Source organism: Hypanus sabinus, chromosome 5 (genome assembly GCF_030144855.1).
Source record: "Hypanus sabinus isolate sHypSab1 chromosome 5, sHypSab1.hap1, whole genome shotgun sequence".
NCBI lineage: Eukaryota > Metazoa > Chordata > Chondrichthyes > Myliobatiformes > Dasyatidae > Hypanus > Hypanus sabinus.
Window position 1 is genome coordinate 6,188,552 of NC_082710.1, and position 19,947 is coordinate 6,208,498.

The 19,947-nt window shown below is 41.9% G+C and overlaps 1 protein-coding gene across 1 annotated transcript in view; it reads right to left on the reverse strand.

Moving 5' to 3' along the window:
* Window positions 1–19,947, reverse strand: part of adgrv1 (adhesion G protein-coupled receptor V1) — a 539,532-nt gene that overhangs the window by 54,646 nt on the left and 464,939 nt on the right. Inside the window, exon 86 of the mRNA XM_059969328.1 lies at window positions 5,261–5,418. Coding sequence (XP_059825311.1) covers window positions 5,261–5,418 — 158 coding nt within the window. The remainder of the gene's footprint in view (window positions 1–5,260; window positions 5,419–19,947) is intronic.

Consider the following 19,947-nt stretch of genomic DNA (forward strand, 5'->3'; position numbering starts at 1 on the left):
TTTCTTTTCTTCAGTATTCAGTAAGGAGAAGGATATTGAATTGTGTAAGGTAAGGGAAACAAGTAGGGAAGTTATGGAAACTATGACGATTAAAGAGGAGTTAGTGCTGGTGCTTTTAAGGAATATAAAAGTGGATAAATCTCTGGGTCCTGACAGGATATTCCCTAGGATCTTGAGGGATGTTGGTGTAGAAATAGCAGGGGCTCTGACAGAAATATTTCAAATGTCATCAGAAACGGCGATGATGCCAGAGGATTGGCGTATTGCTCATGTGGTTCCATTGTTTAAAAAGGGTTCTAAGAGGAAACCTAGCAATTATAGGCCTGTCAGTTTGACGTCAGTGGTGGGTAAATTAATGGAGATGGAGGTTAATGCTGATAAATGTGAGGTGCTACATTTTGGTAGGAATAATCCAAATAGGACATACATGGTAAATGGTAGGGCATTGAAGAATGCAGTAGAACAGAGTGATCTAGGAATAATGGTGCATAGTTCCCTGAAGGTGGAATCTCATGTGGATAGGGTGGTGAAGAAAGCTTCTGGTATGTTGGCCTTTATAAATCAGAGCATTGAGTATAGGAGTTGGGATGTAATGTTAAGATTGTACAAGGCATTGGTAAGGCCGAATTTGGAGTATTGTGTACAGTTCTGGTCACTGAATTATAGGAAAGATGTCAACAAAATAGAGAGAGTACAGAGAAGATTTACTAGAATGTTACCTGGGTTTCTGCACCTAAGTTACAGGGAAAGATTGAACAAGTTGGGTCTTTATTCTTTGGAGCGTAGAAGGTATTTAAAATTATGAGGGGAATAGATAGAGTTGACGTGGATAGGCTTTTTCCATTGAGAGTAGGGGAGATTCAAACAAGAGGACATGAGTTGAAAGTTAGGGGGCAAAAGTTTAAGGGTAAGACGAGGGGGAATTTCTTTACTCAGGGAGTGGTAGCTGTGTGGAACAAGCTTCCAGTAGAAGTGGTAGAGGCAGGTTCGGTATTGTCATTTAAAGTAAAATTGGATAGGTATATGGACAGGAAAGGAATGGAGTGTTATGGGCTGAGTGCGTGTCAATGAGACTAGGTGAGAGTAAGTGTTCGGCACGGACTAGAAGGGCCGAGATGGCCTGTTTCCGTGCTGTAATTGTTATATAGATATATGCTTATAATGTTTCGGGCTGAGGCCCTTCACCAGGTCCCTTCATAATCAAGATCAAAATGTTTTTACAATAGCTAAATAATGCTATTGTGCAGAGAGAGTTCTGTGAAATTTTACCTCCACAAATAAATGAGAAGAGGAAATTGTTTCTAGAACTGCACAAGGTTATCGTGGAGAAGAAAGCAATCTGATCCATCGTGTCTCATTGATGGTGGTTGCCTGTCATGTCCAATGATGACAGGAATTCTGTGCCGGAGAGGTTTGAAAGTGCAAAAGCCACTGTACTGAGACAGCTTCATCCTCTCCACTTTGGAGGTCTGGGTTCAGTGGTATGAACAAGCGTCACAACTGGGGTCTTCCTCGGTTGCAGTGGATGACCACGAATTCTTCTGTGCTTCATCCATCATGAAGTGTTGTGAATCACCTTCTTGGCCATTGGATATCTCAACCCAATATGCTGGGGTTGATTTTGCTTGCTAGTCCCCTGTCTCTTTGATAAAGCACTCCAAACACTCTCATACTGAGGCCTTGAACCTACATCCAGTTAAATTTTTATCCACTTTCTTTAACAGATGTAATGATGCCAGCCTCAATAATTATGATTATGTCATTCATGGACGCCACAGAAGTGTAGAGATAAGCGTGATGACATTTTCCTTTATGGAATTGGAGTTCGGAGTTCAATTATGACGTAAGCTGTAAGGAGTCTGTATGTCCTCCCCGTTGAAAGTATGGGTTTTCTCCGGGTGCTCTAGTTTCCACCCGGTTAGTAGGTCATTGTAAATTGTCCCTTGATTAGGATAGGGTTAAATTGCGGTTGCTGGGCGGTGTGGATTGAAGGGCCTATTCTGCGCTGTATCTCAATATATAAATACATAAAACTTAAAACTTTCTATGTAAAGGAATTTCCCCTAAGCTCCACCTGCAGAGCAGACTCGGTGGGTCAAATGGCCTAATTCTGCTCCTATGTCTTATGGTCTGTTCAAAACTGGTATCATTTTTGTTACTAGGCCCTCAGCAAAAGAAACCTGGTTTTTTACATCAAACTCTTTATAATTTGAAACAAAAACCTGTTAAATCTGCTTTTATCTCTTCCTGCTTGAGGTAACAGCTTTATCAATTCATCACATGTTCAGTACATCGAAACATACAGTGAAATGAGTTGTTTTGTGTCAACTCAAATCAGCCCACAACTGTTGCCATGCCTCCGGTGCCAAAATGGCTTGCCCACAATTCACTAACCCTGTCCCAAATGTCTTTGGAACCTGGGAGGAAACTGGAGAACCCAAAGGAAGCACATGAGGAGAATGTAGAAACACCATAGAGACAGCGGCAAGAACTCATCCTCAAACGGCGATCGCTGGTGCTGTAAAGAGATATGCTAACTGCTACACCATGGTGCACCCCAGTTTCTCAAGTATCTCTAAGTAACTACTCTCCCACAGTCTTGAAAATCATTCAATTAAAATATGCATTAACCAGCCGGTGGTGTAGTGGCATTTGCACCAGACTTTGAGGCAAGTGGTCCCAGGTTCGAATCCGGACGGTTCACTGCACGCTTCCTATCTGTGTTTAGCATTGAGCTGGCAACTTGGCCTTACAAACAACAGACAAAAATTGCTAAAGGAACAGCAAGGTTGCTGGCTGATGTGTTGCAAGGCAAGGAAAGAAACAGCACGTGCACAAAGTATGCCATACATTCTCCGAGCAGCACCTTCCACTCCAAAGTTCAAATTATGTATACATGACCACATACTACCCTGACATTTTTGAAAACACTCACAGATGAACAAAGAAATAGTCTAGAATCAATGAAAAGCTGCATACAAAGATCAAATGAGCAAAAGGAGCCAAATTGTGGAAATACAATAAAAATATTAAATAAACAAATTCATACCTACATTAATAATACTGAGAACATGAACTGCCAAGACTCTGAAAGTGAGTCTTTAGGTTGTAGAATCAGTTTAGTGTTGAGGTGAGTGAAGTTATCCATGTTAGTTTAGGAGCCTGATAGTTGAGGGAGTAATAACTCTTACCTAACCTGGTGGCGTGGAACCAAAGGCTCCCGCATCTCCTTCCCCATGGCAACAATGAGAAGAGAACATGGCCTAGATGGTGGGTGCTCTCGATGATGAGGCTGCTTTTTTCCTGTACTGTCATATCTGTGGTGAACTCTTGGTAACCTTGAGGAATTGTTTTGAAAATGGGGAGCCTGAATAAAGTCAAGACAAATGCTTGTATCTCAAGTGAGAGAGGATTGGGAGGAAAAGAGAGTCCTTTCTTCCCCGATTTTAGGATTTCCCACCTATGCTCATTCTAGAAGCATTGTCTCCATTTTAGGAAAACCTCCAGAGATGCTGATCATTGGCAATTACACGTGAGAGAACGAGTAAGTCCCAAACTGCCAAATGACGTTTGCAAAATCAGTGAATTGGTTGTCAGTGTGGATTCTGGCTGGAGGAAGATCGAGGTCGAACTATTGAAGAGGGAACAAGACTCTTCGTTAATGATTGGCTGTATTTTAGCATTTTTGAAAGCAGCCTTTAATAATGCTGTCTGCTCCAAAAGATAAACAAAAACTGATAAAATAAAACCGCCGGTTGAACTGATCTAGTTCATAGTCCAGGTATAATTTATTCCTTTGTGGACTTTGCTCCAAATGAAAAATCTCCATGCTCTTTAGTTCTAATTTTAACAAACGAATCAAACACTGTTGACAATGAGCCCCAAAAATATGGGGAAGATATTAGTTTTAGTAAAATATATGGAAAAAGCAATGCTCAGGAATATAAATGACTATTGAAAGTGGTGGATACAACCCAATGCATCCATAGGTTGTGGGATCAGTTCAGAGTTGATGTGAGTGAAGTTATCCACAATGGTTCAGGAGCTCAATGGAAGGTAACAACTGTTCTTTAACCTGGTGGTATGGGTCCAGTGGCTCCAGTACCTCCTTCCCAATGGCAGCAGTGAGAAGAGAGCACGGCCTGGATGGTGGGCGTCCCTGATGATGATGATGCTGTTTTCTTGTAGCACGGAACTGTATCATACCTGTGGTGAACACTTCGTTACCTTGAGAAATTACTTTGAACATGGAGAGGTTGAATACGTTCCAAAGTAATTCCTCAATATTACAAAGTGTTCATCACAGTTGCATGCTATAAGAAAGCAGCATCCTGATCATTAATGACACCCACCACCCAGGACATGCTCTCATCTCTCTGCTGATATCAGGAAGAAGGGATAGGAGCTTCTGATCCAGCATCACCAGGATCAGGAACAATCACTTCCCTACAACCATCAGGCTGTTGAACCAGGATCAGAATAAGAAACAGGTTTACTATCACTAGCATACGTCGTAAAATTTGTTAACTTTGCAGCGGTAGTACAATGCAATACATGATTAAAGAGAGAAAAAGAAAATTGTGAATTACAGTAGACATATATAACTACTTAACTATTATATATGTATAAGATAGTTAAATAAGTAGTGCAAAAATAGGAAATAAACAAATAGTGAAGTAGTGTTCAGGGGTTCAATGTCAATTCAAAAATCAGATGGCAGAGGGGAAGAAGCTGTTCCTGAATCATTGCATGTGTGCTTTCAGGCTCCTGTACCTCCTTCCTCAGTTTGGACTGTGGGGGGAAACTGGAGCTCCTGAAGGAAACTCATGCAATCATGGGGAGAATGTACAAACACCTTACAGGCAGTGTGCATAACTTCACACACCACAATTCTGAATTAATTCTACAACTCACAGGCTCACTTTGAAGGACTCCTTACAACCAACTTTCTCAGAACTTTTATTTGCACAATTTCTCTTTTTTTGCACACTGGCTGTTTGTCAGTCTTTGTCTGGTGATGTACAGTAGAGCTCTTTTTTGCAAAGTTCTATTGTATTTCTTTTTTCCCTGCAAATGCCTGCAAGAAAATGAATCTCAGGTTATATGGTAACTGTGCTGTGAAGTGTGCCGCCACTTCCAAAACAGAGGACAAAATAGCAATTAAAACAGCAAAGGAAACGTCCTTGGAGACAGGAGGTCATCGATGACCTACGCTCCACTGGGAGCTAAGGAATCCAAGAAGAAGAACAAACATGCTTACCTGTGCCATTAGCTCTTCCCCTGTAAATATCATCATAGGACTTCCATTGCTGAACGATCTGATAGGTGTGGATAAAAATCACAGTGACTCCCACAAGGCATAACAAAGGTATCAGTGCTGCCGTGGCAAGAGCTGCATAAACATTGGGAATGAAGCACCTATGGGAAACAAAAAGGTATTTTATCACACATGCGTAAGGTCAGATGACAGTTTTAGCAGTCAGATACAATTCTAAAAGATGTACGGTTAGCTGGCTAACAATCTGCATTTCTCACTGCCTCATGGGGTGCAGTGCACAATAGCGCTGTGACTCCTGTAACACTATTACAGCGTCAAAGATCGGGTTCCGTACGGAGTTTTTATGCGCTCCCACAAACACGTGGGGTTTCTCCCACATTCCACAGGTGTACCGGCTGAGGGTTGGTAAACAGAGGGTAACCGTGGTGACACCTGTGGGCTGCCCTCAGCACATCCTTGGACTGTGCTAGTTACCGACGCACATTTCACATTCAATGTTATATGTATTTCACTGTACCTTTTGATGTTTTGATGTATATGTGACCAATTAAATTTAATCTCTTTAAAAATATTCATTTTGATGTAGTCAACAGAAGTCAAAGTAGAGAAAATGGAATGCAAGGGGAAATAATCTTCCGGTTGCTGCAGGTGAAACACTGATAACAGCTTTGTCATAGCACCTGGTCTTTACTTTCTGGGGTCTTTGATATACAGCTGGAGACTGAAGGACCCTCTCTTCATGTCAATCAGGTGACACATCTGATACAGTTACACTTGCAAGTACATGCACTCAGTGGCCATTTCATTCATTACCTCCTCTACCTAATAATGCTGCCACTGGGTGTATGTTTCTGATCATCTGCTGCTCTAACCCATTTACTTCAAGGTTCATTTTTTGAGTTCAGATATGTTCTTCTGCACACCACTGTTGTAATGCATGGTTATTTGAATTACTGTCGCTGTCCTGTCTGCTTGAACTAGTCTGGCCATTCTCCTCTCACCTCTCTCATTAACAGGGCGCTTTTGCTCACAGAACTGTCGCTCACAGATTTTTTTTGTTTTGTTTTTTGCACCATTCTCCGTAAACTTCAGAGATTGTTGTGTGTGAAAATCCCAGGAGATCAGCAGTTTTTGAGATGATCTTGTCAGACACTAACAATCATTCCACAGTCAAAGTCATTGCGATCTCATTTCTTCCCCATTCTGATGTTTGGTCTGAACAACAACTGAATATCTTGACCATGTCTGCATGCTTTTATGCATTGAATTACTGCCACATGATTGGCTGATTAGATATTTGCATTAACATGTTACTATTGATGGTGAGGTCCTACAAATACCTGGGGTGCACCTGGATGACGGACGAGTGGAGCACCAACACAGAGGCTGTGTACAATAAGGGCCAGAAACACCTCTAATTTCTGAGGAGACTGAGGTCAATAGACAATAGACAATAGGTGCAGAAGTAGACCATTCGGCCCCTCGAGTCTGCACCGCCATTCTGAGATCATGGCTGATCATTCACTATCAATACCCAGTCCCTGCCTTGTCCCCATATCCCTTGATTCCCCTATCCATCAGATATCTATCCAGCTCCTTCTTGAAAGCATCCAGAGAAGTGGCCTCCACCGTCTTCCAAGGCAGTGCATTCCACACCTCCACAACTCTCTGGGAGAAGAAGCTCTTCCTCAACTCTGTTTTAAATAACTGACTTCTTATTCTCAATCCATGCCCTCTGGTACTGGACTCTCCCAACATCTGGAACATATTTCCTGCCTCAATCCTATCAAATCCTTTAATTATCTTAAACGTTTCAATCAGATCCCCTCTCAATCTCCTCAATTCCAGCGTGTACAAGCCCAATCTCTCCAATCTCTCTGCATATGACAGCCCTGCCATCCCAGGAATCAACAAGGTCCTTTGGAGTACGCAGGCCTCTCCTTCATAGGTTCTACCAGTCTGTTGTCATCAGTACAATCTTCTATGGAGTGGTGTGCTGAAGCAATGGCATCAACAGGGGTGATGCCAACAGGCTCAATAAACAGATTAGAAAGGCTGGCTCTGTTATAGGAATCAATCTGGACTCTCTGAAGGCCGTGGTAGAACAAAGGACCCTACGGAAAATCCTAGCAATTCTGGACAATGTTTCTCACCCTCTGCATGGCACCTTGGCTGAACAGAGAAGCATTTTTAGTAATAGACTAAGACAACAGTGCTGCTCCAAAAAGAACAATATGAGGTCATTCTTATCCACGGCCATTAGGCTCTATAATGAGTCAACTTAAAGCTGGGGAAGTGATGATCCTCTCCTGTTAGACTGCTTGTGGTAACTTATTTTTTTATTCCTTCTTACTTCTCTTCTAATATTTGTATATTTGTATATCTGTGCACTTGTAATGTTACTGCTCACTGTAATTTCCTTTGTAGTATCTATCTATCTATCTATCTATCTATCTAACGAGCAGGTATACAGGTGTGCCAAATAACATGGCCAATGATTGTATCTCTCATATCTAGACAGTTGTTGACTTCGTTCAAGTTTATTGCCATCTGTCTGTGCATACACATGACCAAACAATATTACCATAAAATATATTTCAGATTTGCATGTAGTGCACAGCACAGATTCAAAGAATATTTATAATCAAATATGTACGTGTTGTGTCCGTGCACAACTACATATCAACTAAATAAAGGCACACATGCGAAAGATGGCTTTAACTGGCTTATTCACGTTGCAGAGAGAGGGAGAAGAGACAGAACGATGTGCATGTGCAGACAACAGACCAATATGTAGTGCTAAATGGGGTGAGGTCATTGCTCTAAAAGAAATAGATCCATACATTGCACTTCCTCCTCCTTTAAATAGGTGCAACATAAAACTGTATATGTACAAAACATTCAATTTCCCCTTCACAAACTATATTCAAATAAACATGCTTTCACAATAACAATCCTTAAGTAACTTCACAGTTCAAAAGGTTCAGTCTTTTGGGTAGCGCTATGTTCCTTTCAGAATACTGTCTATGGACCTGTAGAGTGTCTTCAGCTTTGGTAGGTGTCCTGTCTCGGTTTCCAGTGTCATGTTACTGTCAGTGACATGACCATCACTGAGAGGCAAGTCCAGTGACTGTAACATGTCTGACTTGTTGGTTGGAGTCCACTCAGGTGTGTTTTTCGGTTGAGCATTCAGTTTCTGGTCCACATGACGTCTCCATGTCTGATCTCCAACATCCACTGTGTACGTCCGTGGTCCAGTTCCTGTAGCTATCCTACCGGGTGTCCACTTATCTTCTCGGTAATCATGCTAGGACTTCCTGACCAATCTTGAAGCTCCTTCCCTCTTCACTTGGCTCCTTCCCTCTGCACTTCCCTCCAAAGATCTGGTTTCAGGAGGTTTATGTGAGATCTCAGATTCCTGTTCATGAACATCATTGCAGGTGTTTGACTTGTCATTGCTTGAACAAAGTTCTGATAGACAAAAAGGAAGTTGTCCACCTTCTGCTGTAGAGAAATGTCCTCCTTTTCCATCACTTTAGTTGACTTCTTGAAGGTCTGGATAAACCTTAAAGCAAACCCATTTGTTGCTGGGTAGTGAGGAGCTGACTTGAAACGTTTGATGCCATTTCTCTGCATGAACAGTCGGAATTCTTCTGATGTTTATTGTGGTCTGTTGTCACTTAAAGGGTGGAGTGATATTTGCAATTTTCCAGTCTTCACAAACCATTCTAGAATCCAGTGATTCTTGAAAGATCATTACTAATGCCTCCACAATCTCTTCAGTCACCTCTTTCAGAACCCTGGGGTGTACACCATCTGGTCCAGCTGACTTATCTACTACCTTCAGACCTTTCATTTTCCCAAGAACCTTCTCTCTAGTCATGGTAACTTCACACACTTCATGCCCCTGACACCTGGAACTTCCACCATGCTACTAGTGTCTTCCACAGTAAAGACTGATGCAAAATTCTTATTCAGTTCAGCTGCCATTTCCTTGTACGCCATTACTGCCTCTCCAGCATCATTGTCCAGTGGTTGATATCCACTCTCAGCTCTTTTTTATACTTTATGTATTTGAAGAAACTTTTGGTATCCTATTTAATACTATTGGCTGGCTGATTTTTGTATTCAATCTTTACCTTCATGACTTTTTTAGTTTTTAAAAGCTTCCCAATCCTGAAACATCCCTCAGAATTTTACTCTGTTAACGTGCCCTCTTTGGCTTTTCTGTCGGCTTTGAAGATCCTTGGCACTTTTACTGTACGTCTTCCTCTCAAGCATTTGAAATTCCACCAAAGTACAGTACGTCATCACTGCCAAGAGCGGCAACATTCAATGCATCTCCCACCCCGATCCTGAAGTTTATGAGTATATCCATTTGAGAATTTCCTGTCAGCATTCGTCAGAGGAAACTGAGGCACTGGCTGATAACTTTATTCTGACTGTGCATTTAATCATATGTTTAAATTGCCATTTTTGTAAACAATAATTTTGGGACTAAGTGTGCCCCTGTTTACACTTCATGCTGCCTTGGGAGAGTAGCCAGCAGAAAGAACTAAAGAGACCCTCCCACCCTCAAACAAGAGAAAATCTTGTTTTCTCCTGCTGCTTCTGGATGCTGGCAATCCAAAAACACACACAAAATTCTGGAGGACTCAGCAGGCCAGGCAGCATCGATGGAAAAGAGTACAGTCAACGTTTCAGGCCAAAACCCTTTAGCAGGACTGGAGAGAAAAGCTAGGGAGTAGATTTAAAAGGTGGGGGGAGGGGGAGAGGAGAGATAAACACAAGGTGAGAGGTGAAAAGATGAAGTAAAGAGCTGGGATGTAAATTGGTGAAAGAGACAGAAGGCCATGGAAGAAAGAAAAGGGGGAGGAGCACCAGAGGGAGGCGATGGGCAGGCAAGGAGATGAGGTGAGACAGGGAAAAGGGGATGGGGAATGGTGAAGGGGAGGTGAGGGACATTACCAGAAGTTTGAGAAATCAATGTTCATACTATCAGGTTGGAAGCTACCTGAACAGAATTTAAGGTATTATTCCTCCAACCTAAGTGTGACCTCATCATGACAATGGAGCAGGTCATGGATGGACATATCAGAATGGGAATGGGAAGTGGAATCTAAATGGGTGGCTATTGGGAGATCCTGCATTTTCTGGCAGACAAAACACATCCAGCACATAAGTCCCCGAAACTTCCTCAACCTCCAGCGAGATCCCACCACCAAACACAGCTTTCCTTCCCTCTACTCTCTGCTTTCTGTAGGGATCACTCCCTACATGACTCCCTTGTCCATTTGTCCTTCCCCACTGGTCTCCCTCCTGGCACTTATCCTTGCAAGTGGAACAAGTACTACATCTGCCCTATGCCTCTTCCCTCACTACCAATCAGGGCCCTAAACAGTCCTTCCAGGTGAGACAACATTTCACCTGTGAACCTGTTGGGGTCATTTACTGTGCTTGGTGCTCCCGGTGTGGTCTCCTGTATAATGGTCAGATCCGGCGTAGATTGGGAGACCTCTTCACCAAGCACCTGAGCTCCGTCGGCCAGAAAACATGGGATCTCCCAGTGGCCGCCCATTTTTAATTCTACTTCCCATTCCGATGTGTCCATCCATGGCCTCCTTCACTGTCATGATGAGGGCCTACTTAGGTTCGAGAAACAACACCTTATATTCCGTACGGGTAGCCTCCAACCTGTTGGCATGAACATCGATTTTCAAACTTCCTGTAATGTCTTCCATCTGAACTCCTTCATCATTCCCCATCCCCTTTCCCCTCTCTCACCTCATCTCCTTCCTGCCCATCGCCTGCCTGTGGTGCTCCTCCCCCCTTTTCTTTCTTCCATGGTCTTCTGTTTCTTTCACCAATCAACTTCCCAGCTCTTTACTTCATCCTCCCCCCTCCAGGTTTCACCTTTCACCTTGTGTTTCGCTCTCCACTCCCCCCCCCACCTTTTAAATCTACTCCCTAGCATTTTTCTCCAGTCCTGCCAAAGGGTTTCAGCTGGAAACGTCAACCGTATCCTTTTCCTTGATGCTGCCTGGCCTGCTGAGTTCCTCCAGCATTTTATGGGTGTTAACCCTCCCACCCTGAACATACTCTCTTCTTCCTTTCATTGGGCATAAGGCCCAAAAGATCCACCCTAGACATTCTCTCTTGTCCTTCCTTCCATTGAGCAGATCCAAAGGCTCGAAAAAGTACAGCCCCAAGCTCAATGACACTTCTGCCTTGCTGTTTTCAGACTTTGCTGCACAGATATCTTGTAAGTGAGATGAACTCTTGACTTCATAATCGACCTCATCATGGCCCTAGCACGTTAGTGATTATCTGCAACTATAACATTGCTTTCTGAATTCTGTTACCACTTTTTATAATATTTTAACAGCATTATTTATGAACCACTTTTTAAAAAACTGTTTGCATTGTAAAATACCTGTTGGTATTTATGTATTTATGCACACACTGCATGTTTAGTTAGTTGAGTTAGAGCTTTATTGCTGTTGCGGAGGACAATGAGATCACAGTGCCATTCCATTCAGTGCAAAACAGCTTACAGGTAACTCTGTTTGAGGAACAGCTTCTTCCCCTCACCATCAGATTTACAGAAACACTTCCTCAGTATTTTCCCCTCTCTGTTTGCATTACATTTTAATTTTTTAATACATAGTTCTTACTGTAAATTATAGTTTTTATTATTATGTATTGCAATGTACTAGGGCCACGAAACAAGTTTCACAACGTAGACCAGCGATATTAAATCTGATTCTAATATTTTATTCCACTTTAACCTTTAACTTCTTTATTATTCTTTAGAATTGCAGAACATTGTTGCTTTTTAATGCATGTAACACGCTGACCAACACACCACAGGAAATTCCTGACATGTAAATGTATATGGTGAATAAAGAACAGAACCACACAGGCGCTTCAGCCCGCTGAACCAAAGAAATTAGTATTCAAATGGCCAACTAATCTTGCCTGCCTACACAATGTCCACATCCTTGTATTTTCCTCCTGTTCTAAACATCTCTAAAAAGTCTCTAATGTTTCTGCCTCTAACATCACCCCAGACAGCACATTCCAGGCACCCACCACTCTCTCTTTAAAAAAAACTTGTCCCTCATATCTCCTTTGAAATTACCTCCTCACCTTAAATTCACGACCTCTGGTAACATTTCAACTCTGGGAAAATATATTGTCTGCCCACTTTATCCCTCTCATAAATGTATAAACCTGTATCAGATCTCTGATCAGCTTGCACCACTCCTGATAAAACAACCCAACTTTGCCTAATCTCTCATTATAGCACATGTCCAGGCGTTATATTGGTCCACCTCATCTGCACCCCTGCAAAGTCTTGACACCCTTCCCATAATGGGACGACTAGAACTGTATGCAAGACTCCAGATGCGTCGTAACTAGTTTTATAAAGCTGCAACATAACCTCCTGATTTTTGAGCTCGTTACCTTGATTAATAAAGGCAAGTATTCCATACGCCCCTTTGATCACCCTGTGAACCTGTGTAGCCTCTACGCTCTATATTCTAAATACAGTGGATTCGGTTAATTTGATGATCGGCTAACTGGAGCAGCTGCTCATTTGGGACAATTCATAAAGAACAAAAGTTCAATCTAGAAAAGCGCTGGAATTCCCTTCATTTAAGAACTGTTTAGGGAAGAAGGCACAAGAAAGGAAATTATAGGCCAGTCAGTCTAACCTCAGTGGATGGGAAAGTGTTGGAGTCTATTATTAAGGATGAGGTTTTGGCGTACTTAGAGACTAATGATAAAATAAGTCAAAGTCAGCTTGATTTCTGTAAAGGGAAATCTTGCCTGACAAATCTGTTGAGTTCTTCAAGAAAATGACAAGCAGGGAGGACAAAGGAGAGGCAGTGGATGTCATTTACTTGGATTTTCAGAAGGCATTTGAGGCTGCTTAACAAGATAAATCCCATGCCATTACAGGAAAGATACTGACATAGATAGCAGAATGGCTGACAGTGAGTGGGAATAAAGGGGCCTTTTCTGGTTGGTTGCGAGTGACTAGTGGTGTTTCTCAGGGGTCAGTACTGGGATCACTACTTTTCAAATCATTTGTCAATAATTTAGATAATGGAATTGATGGCTTTGTGGCAAAGTTTGCAGGTGGAGGGGTAGGTTGTGCTGAGGAAGCAATGTGATTGCAGAAGGACTTAGACAAATTGGAACAATGGGTAAAGAAGTGGCAGATAGAATACAGTGTTGGGAAATGTATGATACAATAATGCATTTTGGTAAAAAGAATGAAAGTGCAGACTATCAACTAAATGGGGAGAAAATTCAAACATCAGAGGTGCAGAGGGACTTAGGAGTCCTTGTGGAGGACTCCCAGAAGGTGAGTCTGTGGTAAAGAAAGCATTAATTTCAGGTGGAGAGGAATATAAAAGCAAGGAGATAATGTTGAGACTTTATAAAACCAAAGTCAGACAGTACTTGGAGTATTATCAACAGTTTTGGATCCTGTATTTCAGAAAGGATGTGTTGTCATTGGAGAGAGTCCAAGGGAGGTTCACAAGGATGATACCAGGAATGAAGGGGTTAATATATGAACTGCGCTTGGCAGCTTTGGGCCTGTACTCACTGGAGTTTAGAAGAATGTGTGGGGATCTCATTGAAACCTACCAAATGTTGAAAGGATTAGATGAGATTGATGTGGAGAGAATGTTTCCTATGATGTCCAGAACTAGAAGGCACAGCCTCAAAATTGAGGGGTAACCTTTTGGAACAGAGGTAAGGGAGAGGGAGCGGTGGGGCGGGGGAAGAGAGAGCGAGAGAGAGGGAGAGAGAGAGAGAGAGAGAGAGAGAGAGAGAGAGAGGGAGAGAGAGAGGGAGGGGAGAGGGAGAGAGAGAGAGAGAGAGAGAGAGAGAGTAACTCACAGACACCTTCCTCCAACAGCAGTGAACAACAGGCTGGTAGATGGTGCTGAACTCCAGCTAACCTTACACACTCGTCACAATAATTTCTATCTTCCTTGATGCTTTAATCAGTGAGAAATGGAGTCGACCATGAACTTGCTCACGCTCCATCTCCAGGCTTCTTGGCCTCGATGGCACACATTTCACTTGAAGCCTCACGGAACCCTCTCGGAGACAACAAAGCTCCAGGTAGCTCAATAAGGTAACTCAGCCGATCAAGTCTGCTCTTCTATTCCATCATGGCTGGTTTATTATCCCTCTTAAGCTCATCCTCTTGCCTTCTCCCTGTAACTTTTGACACCCTGACACCTTGTCCCCAGACCACTGACAACTTGAATCTTCTCTGCACTTTATTCTGTAATCTGTTCTTGTTTTCCCTTTTACTACCTCTCATGTAAGATTATGAGAGGCAGAGTGAGACAGTAGATGGGTAGCATCTTCATCCCAGTGTTGAAAGATCCAATGCCAGAGGGCATGCATTTAAAGTGAGGGGGGAAGTAACTTCAAAGGAGATGTGAGGGGCAAGTTTTTTTGCAGAGTGGTGGGTGTTTGGAATGTGCTGCTTGAGGTGGTGGATGAGGCAGAAGAGACTTTTAAGAGATGTTTAGATAGGCACATTAATGTGAGGAAAATCAAAGGATATGGGGATTAGTTTAGTTAGCCATTTGATGACTAATTCTATTGATTCAGCACGATATTGTGGACTGAGGGCCCTGTTCCTGTGCTGTACTGTGTTCAATTTGCTATAATGAATTTATCTGTTTAAACAGTAGACTAGGTTTTCATTGTTTCTAGGTACTGTGTAAACAATAAACCAATTTTCCCAAATAATTTACATTCACTTCATACTGAAATAGAAAGGGGGAAAATCCATTATTTGTCACATGCATGTTGAAAGATGCAGTGAAGGGTATCCTTTGTCAGGGAGGGCTCTACTGGGCAGCACGCAGATGTCACTATGCTTCTGACGCAACATTGCCTGCTCACAACTTACTAACCCTAACCTGTATGCCTTTGGAATGTGGGATGAAACCGGAGCGCCGCAGGAAACATGTGGTCACGGAGAGACGGTTCAAATTCCTTGCAGACAGCGTCAGGAATTGAACACCGATCTTACCACCGACACCTGTTACATTAACCGCTGCTCTGCCATGAGTGAGTTAAATAGCTTAAAAGACTGCATATTATTCAAAGAATACAAATATACATTTATTTAGAACACTAAAATAACTAAAGTAAACACTAACAATAGACAAAAATAAAGAAAAATAAGTAAATTCATCACCATAAAGAGCAGGACATGCCCATGACTATCATCATCATTTCCTTGAAGCCAAATAAAAACCAGCATAAATTATATTAACAGCAAGAATAAACATAAACCACAGGATTCCAAATACAGATGAAAATGGATACAACTGCAACAATGGTTGATGATGTAGTTTTGCAGACATTGCACAACTTCCTTTGTCGGGTAGGTTCAATCATCTGTTCTTGGGAAAGAGCTGAAAATACTTTGGCGCTTCTCCCTCTCGCCTTTCCCGCTGCATACAACTTAATGTCAGATTGCGAATGTTGCCTTGGCAGCTGGCAGTTGTTTATAAGCCTAGTGAACACTCATCTCTGCCAGGGTTAAGTTTATGGCCGTGATACAAAGACTCTGTGACTTTATCTTGCAAAACTCTTCCAACAGCTTAGTACGCACAGCAATTTAATGTTTATTTTATTTTTACAGCCGTCAGAGCATTGAATATATCATCCAAGTTTCGTACAAGATGGAACTTACGATTATTTTGTATATTCTAAAGAGCTTTCTTTTCTAAAATACAACACCTGCATTTCATGATTTATCACAATAATTTGAGAATGTGAAATGAATGAAAAAAGAGGTTAGGCTTTGAACATGACTCACTGGTAATTTATTATTAATTGTATAGTTAAGCATGTAATTCCTAATTTGGTTCCAAAAGCTGTTATAGCCTGGAGTGGTAATGGGGTCAATCTCCCACTATCTATTAAATGCTCCCATTGATATGCATCTCAAATAGACTCTGACAACCAAGTCCAGCTCCTGGCCTTCCTGTGTAGCTTTGCTACTAAGCCTGGCAGAACTGTTTCTACTGACAGGAGACGAAGTAAAGGTGGGTTACTGGACCCACTAAAGCAACCTAAAACCAGTTGCTTGAGACAGATGGGGCTTGACAGCCGTGGTTGGCAGCTCATCTAGGAGAAGGGAAACTCTGATCTCAAACCTCCGCTGCCTTGTGGCTCTACCCACTAATGGGAAGGCTTGGGGAGTACACCCCAAGTGAAAAATCTGGAGCTGGGGTCCCTAAGACAGTCCTACATTGAGTTCAATGCTGTCTGGCAACTCCAAAGATGCTGTTGGTGCCAAACTGTATCAGTCTCTGCCGTTCATCAGATGATGCATGAAGAGGGGGAGTCTGCTGCATGAGCAACAGCTTTTCTCCATATTGTACTGCCCTGGCTTGCATGTCTAGACAACTACAAGGCAACAACCATGGTTGACCCTGACTGATGGAGACCTCTGAGAGAGAAACATGTAAGATTGAGTTATATTCTCCCATTCACTAATTAATCTATAAGGATAAACCATTTATCCTTTTGCGCCTTTTACTATATAGTTTCTAGTCTTCAATTTATGAGAATAATCACAATGAGGGTGACATCATTACCAGTAGATTTATAGGAACATTGACTGGCAACTGCAACTGAGAAATTCATTTCCACAACTTCCAAATAGACAATGAAGTATGGATGAAAAAGGGCTTAAACATGGGGGTTGTTCTTCCTAGTGCAACCCTAGACTCCGAGGGAAGATCTGATAGAAGTGCTTTTTTAATTCGGAGGGATGTAGATCAGGGAGACAGCCAGAATCACGACGACAAGTTAGAATCAGCAAGATGATGCCAGTGAAGCTTGCCGATGTTCTGGAGGCTGCACGCCCAATCTGGTGCGGTCTTTCATTGACTCTGTCATGGTTATTACACTATAGATTGATTATGTCTACATGAAAATAAATCTCCAGCTTGTATATGATGACAGATATGTATTTTGATAATACATTTACTTTGAACTTTGAAATGTCAGACAGCAGAACACACTTTTCAGGTTAGAAGGGGAAGTTTAAAGGTGACTTGTGGGACATTTTTTTTTTAACAGAGAGCAGTGGGTGCCTGGAATGGACTACGGGGGTTTTAGTGGAAGCAGCTAGTCTGGTGGATTTTAAGAGACTTTTAGATAGACAAGTGAATATGAAGGGAATGGAGGGATCTGGATGATACACAGGAGGAGGTTACAATACAAATTGGATTCAAGATTAGTATGAGGACTGAATAGCATGTTCAGTACTGTATTATGTTCTATAATTTCAATGTCTCAGTTGAGATCTTAATCATGATTTTTTTTTACAAGATTTTAATCTGCTGAGGTATACAGTTTCCAGCACACAACTTCCCCAAATAACTTTAACAGCAGGCTCTAATTGACGTGGCTTGAGGATCAGAGTGTAGTTCACATTATGATGTGTTTTTTAGTTCATAGTCGTTCCTTTTTCTGTTGCTATTTTTGGGCGACTTTGAATCGGGGCAGCCCGCAGGTAATGAACACTGAGCTGAACTGAATATGGACTGTTCGATTTTGTATTTTATATTCTGTAGTTTTTTTTTCTTTGTTTCGTGGTTGTTTGTGGAGAAGACGAATGTCAGGGTTGTATACCACGTACATAACTTTGAATCCTTTGAATATACAAAATTCACCTTGGGCAAGATTTTTTTTATATCTCACTGGTCTAAAGAATGACAACTCTTACATACCCACTCTACAACCAAATTTTACTAACTCCTCTTTCCCTAAAGTGTTTAATCTTTAAGGACCAACACTCAGTCAACATCCTTTGTTCTCAGTAGGATCTGTGAGACATCTTTACACATGTGCCAGGACTGCTTTGCCCTTAGAGGTCGAGGTAATGACCAGCCTCAGCTCCCTTGTCTCAGGACCGTTGAGGGTGACCTCATATTTTACAATTTGCTGGTGACTAATTCGTAGGGTATAGGTCACTCAATCTCAAAACTCGGAGATACTGAGGAGATTTTTCTACAGTCAGGAGCTGGTAAGTGGGGTACAGGCACCATGTATATATGACAGGCTTTCCAAAATGCATCGTATCGACAGACTACATCTGTAAAATTGCTCTTAGTCGACTTATTCTGAAGTTGTGCCCCCTGGTCCTAGGCTCTCACGCTATTAAAACTTGGAACTGTACAGCCTAGTACAGGCCCTTCAGCCTATGGTGCTGTGAAAACCTTTTAGCCTACTCTCAGATCAATCTAACCCTCCCCTCCTACTTTGCCCTCCATGTTTCCACCATCCATGTGACTATCTAAAAGTTTCTTGAATGATTTCTTAATGTATCAGATAGCTATCAAGGCCAAGTCACTTAAAGTGGAGGTTGATAGGTTCATCAAGGGTTATGGGGAGAAGGCAGGAGAATGGGGGTGAGAGGGATAATAAAGCAACCATGATGGAATGGCAGAGCATACTCAATGGGCTGAATGGCCTCATTCTGCTCCTATGTCTTATAGTCTAAATGTAGTAGGCAGCGCAATTACTAAAGGTTTTTAAACACTCAGAATTAAATCATAACATATATATTCTGTACATGAGATACTTAACTCATGTTAACCTGTTCATCACCCAAATTTCCAGAGGGTGCACAAGAATCAGATTTTCATCAGATACTTTGGCCGAACAAAACCTCATTCCAAAACTCACCTGGACATGGCAAGAGACATATCCTCAACCGGTAAATGTGATGAACATAGGAGAGACAGAACATAGAACAGTACAACATAGTACAGGCCCTTTGGCCCACAATGGTGTGCACACCCATTAACTTACTTCAAGATCAATCTAACCCTTCTCTCCCTAATCATCATAATCATTATGTGTCATATGGGATAGGCAGTCATGGTCTCATTACCATGATTGTTCTTGGCAAATTTTTCTATAGAAGTGGTTTGCCATTGCCTTCTTCTGGTCAGTGTCTTTACAGGACAGGTGACTCCAGCCATTATCAATACTCTTCAAAAAGTGACTGCTTGGTGTCAATGGCCCATTATTAAGGACCCCCATCACTCAGGGCATGCTTGTTTCTCATTGTTACTCAGGGAGGAGGTACAAAAGCCTGAAGGCACACACTCAGAGATTCAGGAACAGCTTCCTACCCTCTGCCATACGATTCCTAAATGGACATTGAACCTATGAACACTTCCTCAATGATTTTTTAATATACATTATTTCCATTTTGTACTATTGTTAATCTAGTCGATATACATATACAGGCAGTCCCCGGGTTACGAACGAGTTCTGTTCCTGAGTCTGTCTTTAAGTCGGACTTGTATGTAAGTTGGAACAAGTACATCTGGTATTATTTTGCGTCAGTTAGTCAAATGTTTCTCTTAGTATATAGTATATATTTTACCTTTCTATGCATATAAAACACTTAAGAAACATTCCAATAATTAAACCACTGCGTTGTTTAGTAATAATTGCAGCTTACATCGGGGCAGAGCCTTTCACATGCTCCATTATTCTCACTTTATCCTTTATCCTTTAAAATTGTTCCCATCGTTGACCGACTGTAGCCTAACACTTTTCCAATGACTGATGACATTTCACCTCTTTCCAAGTGC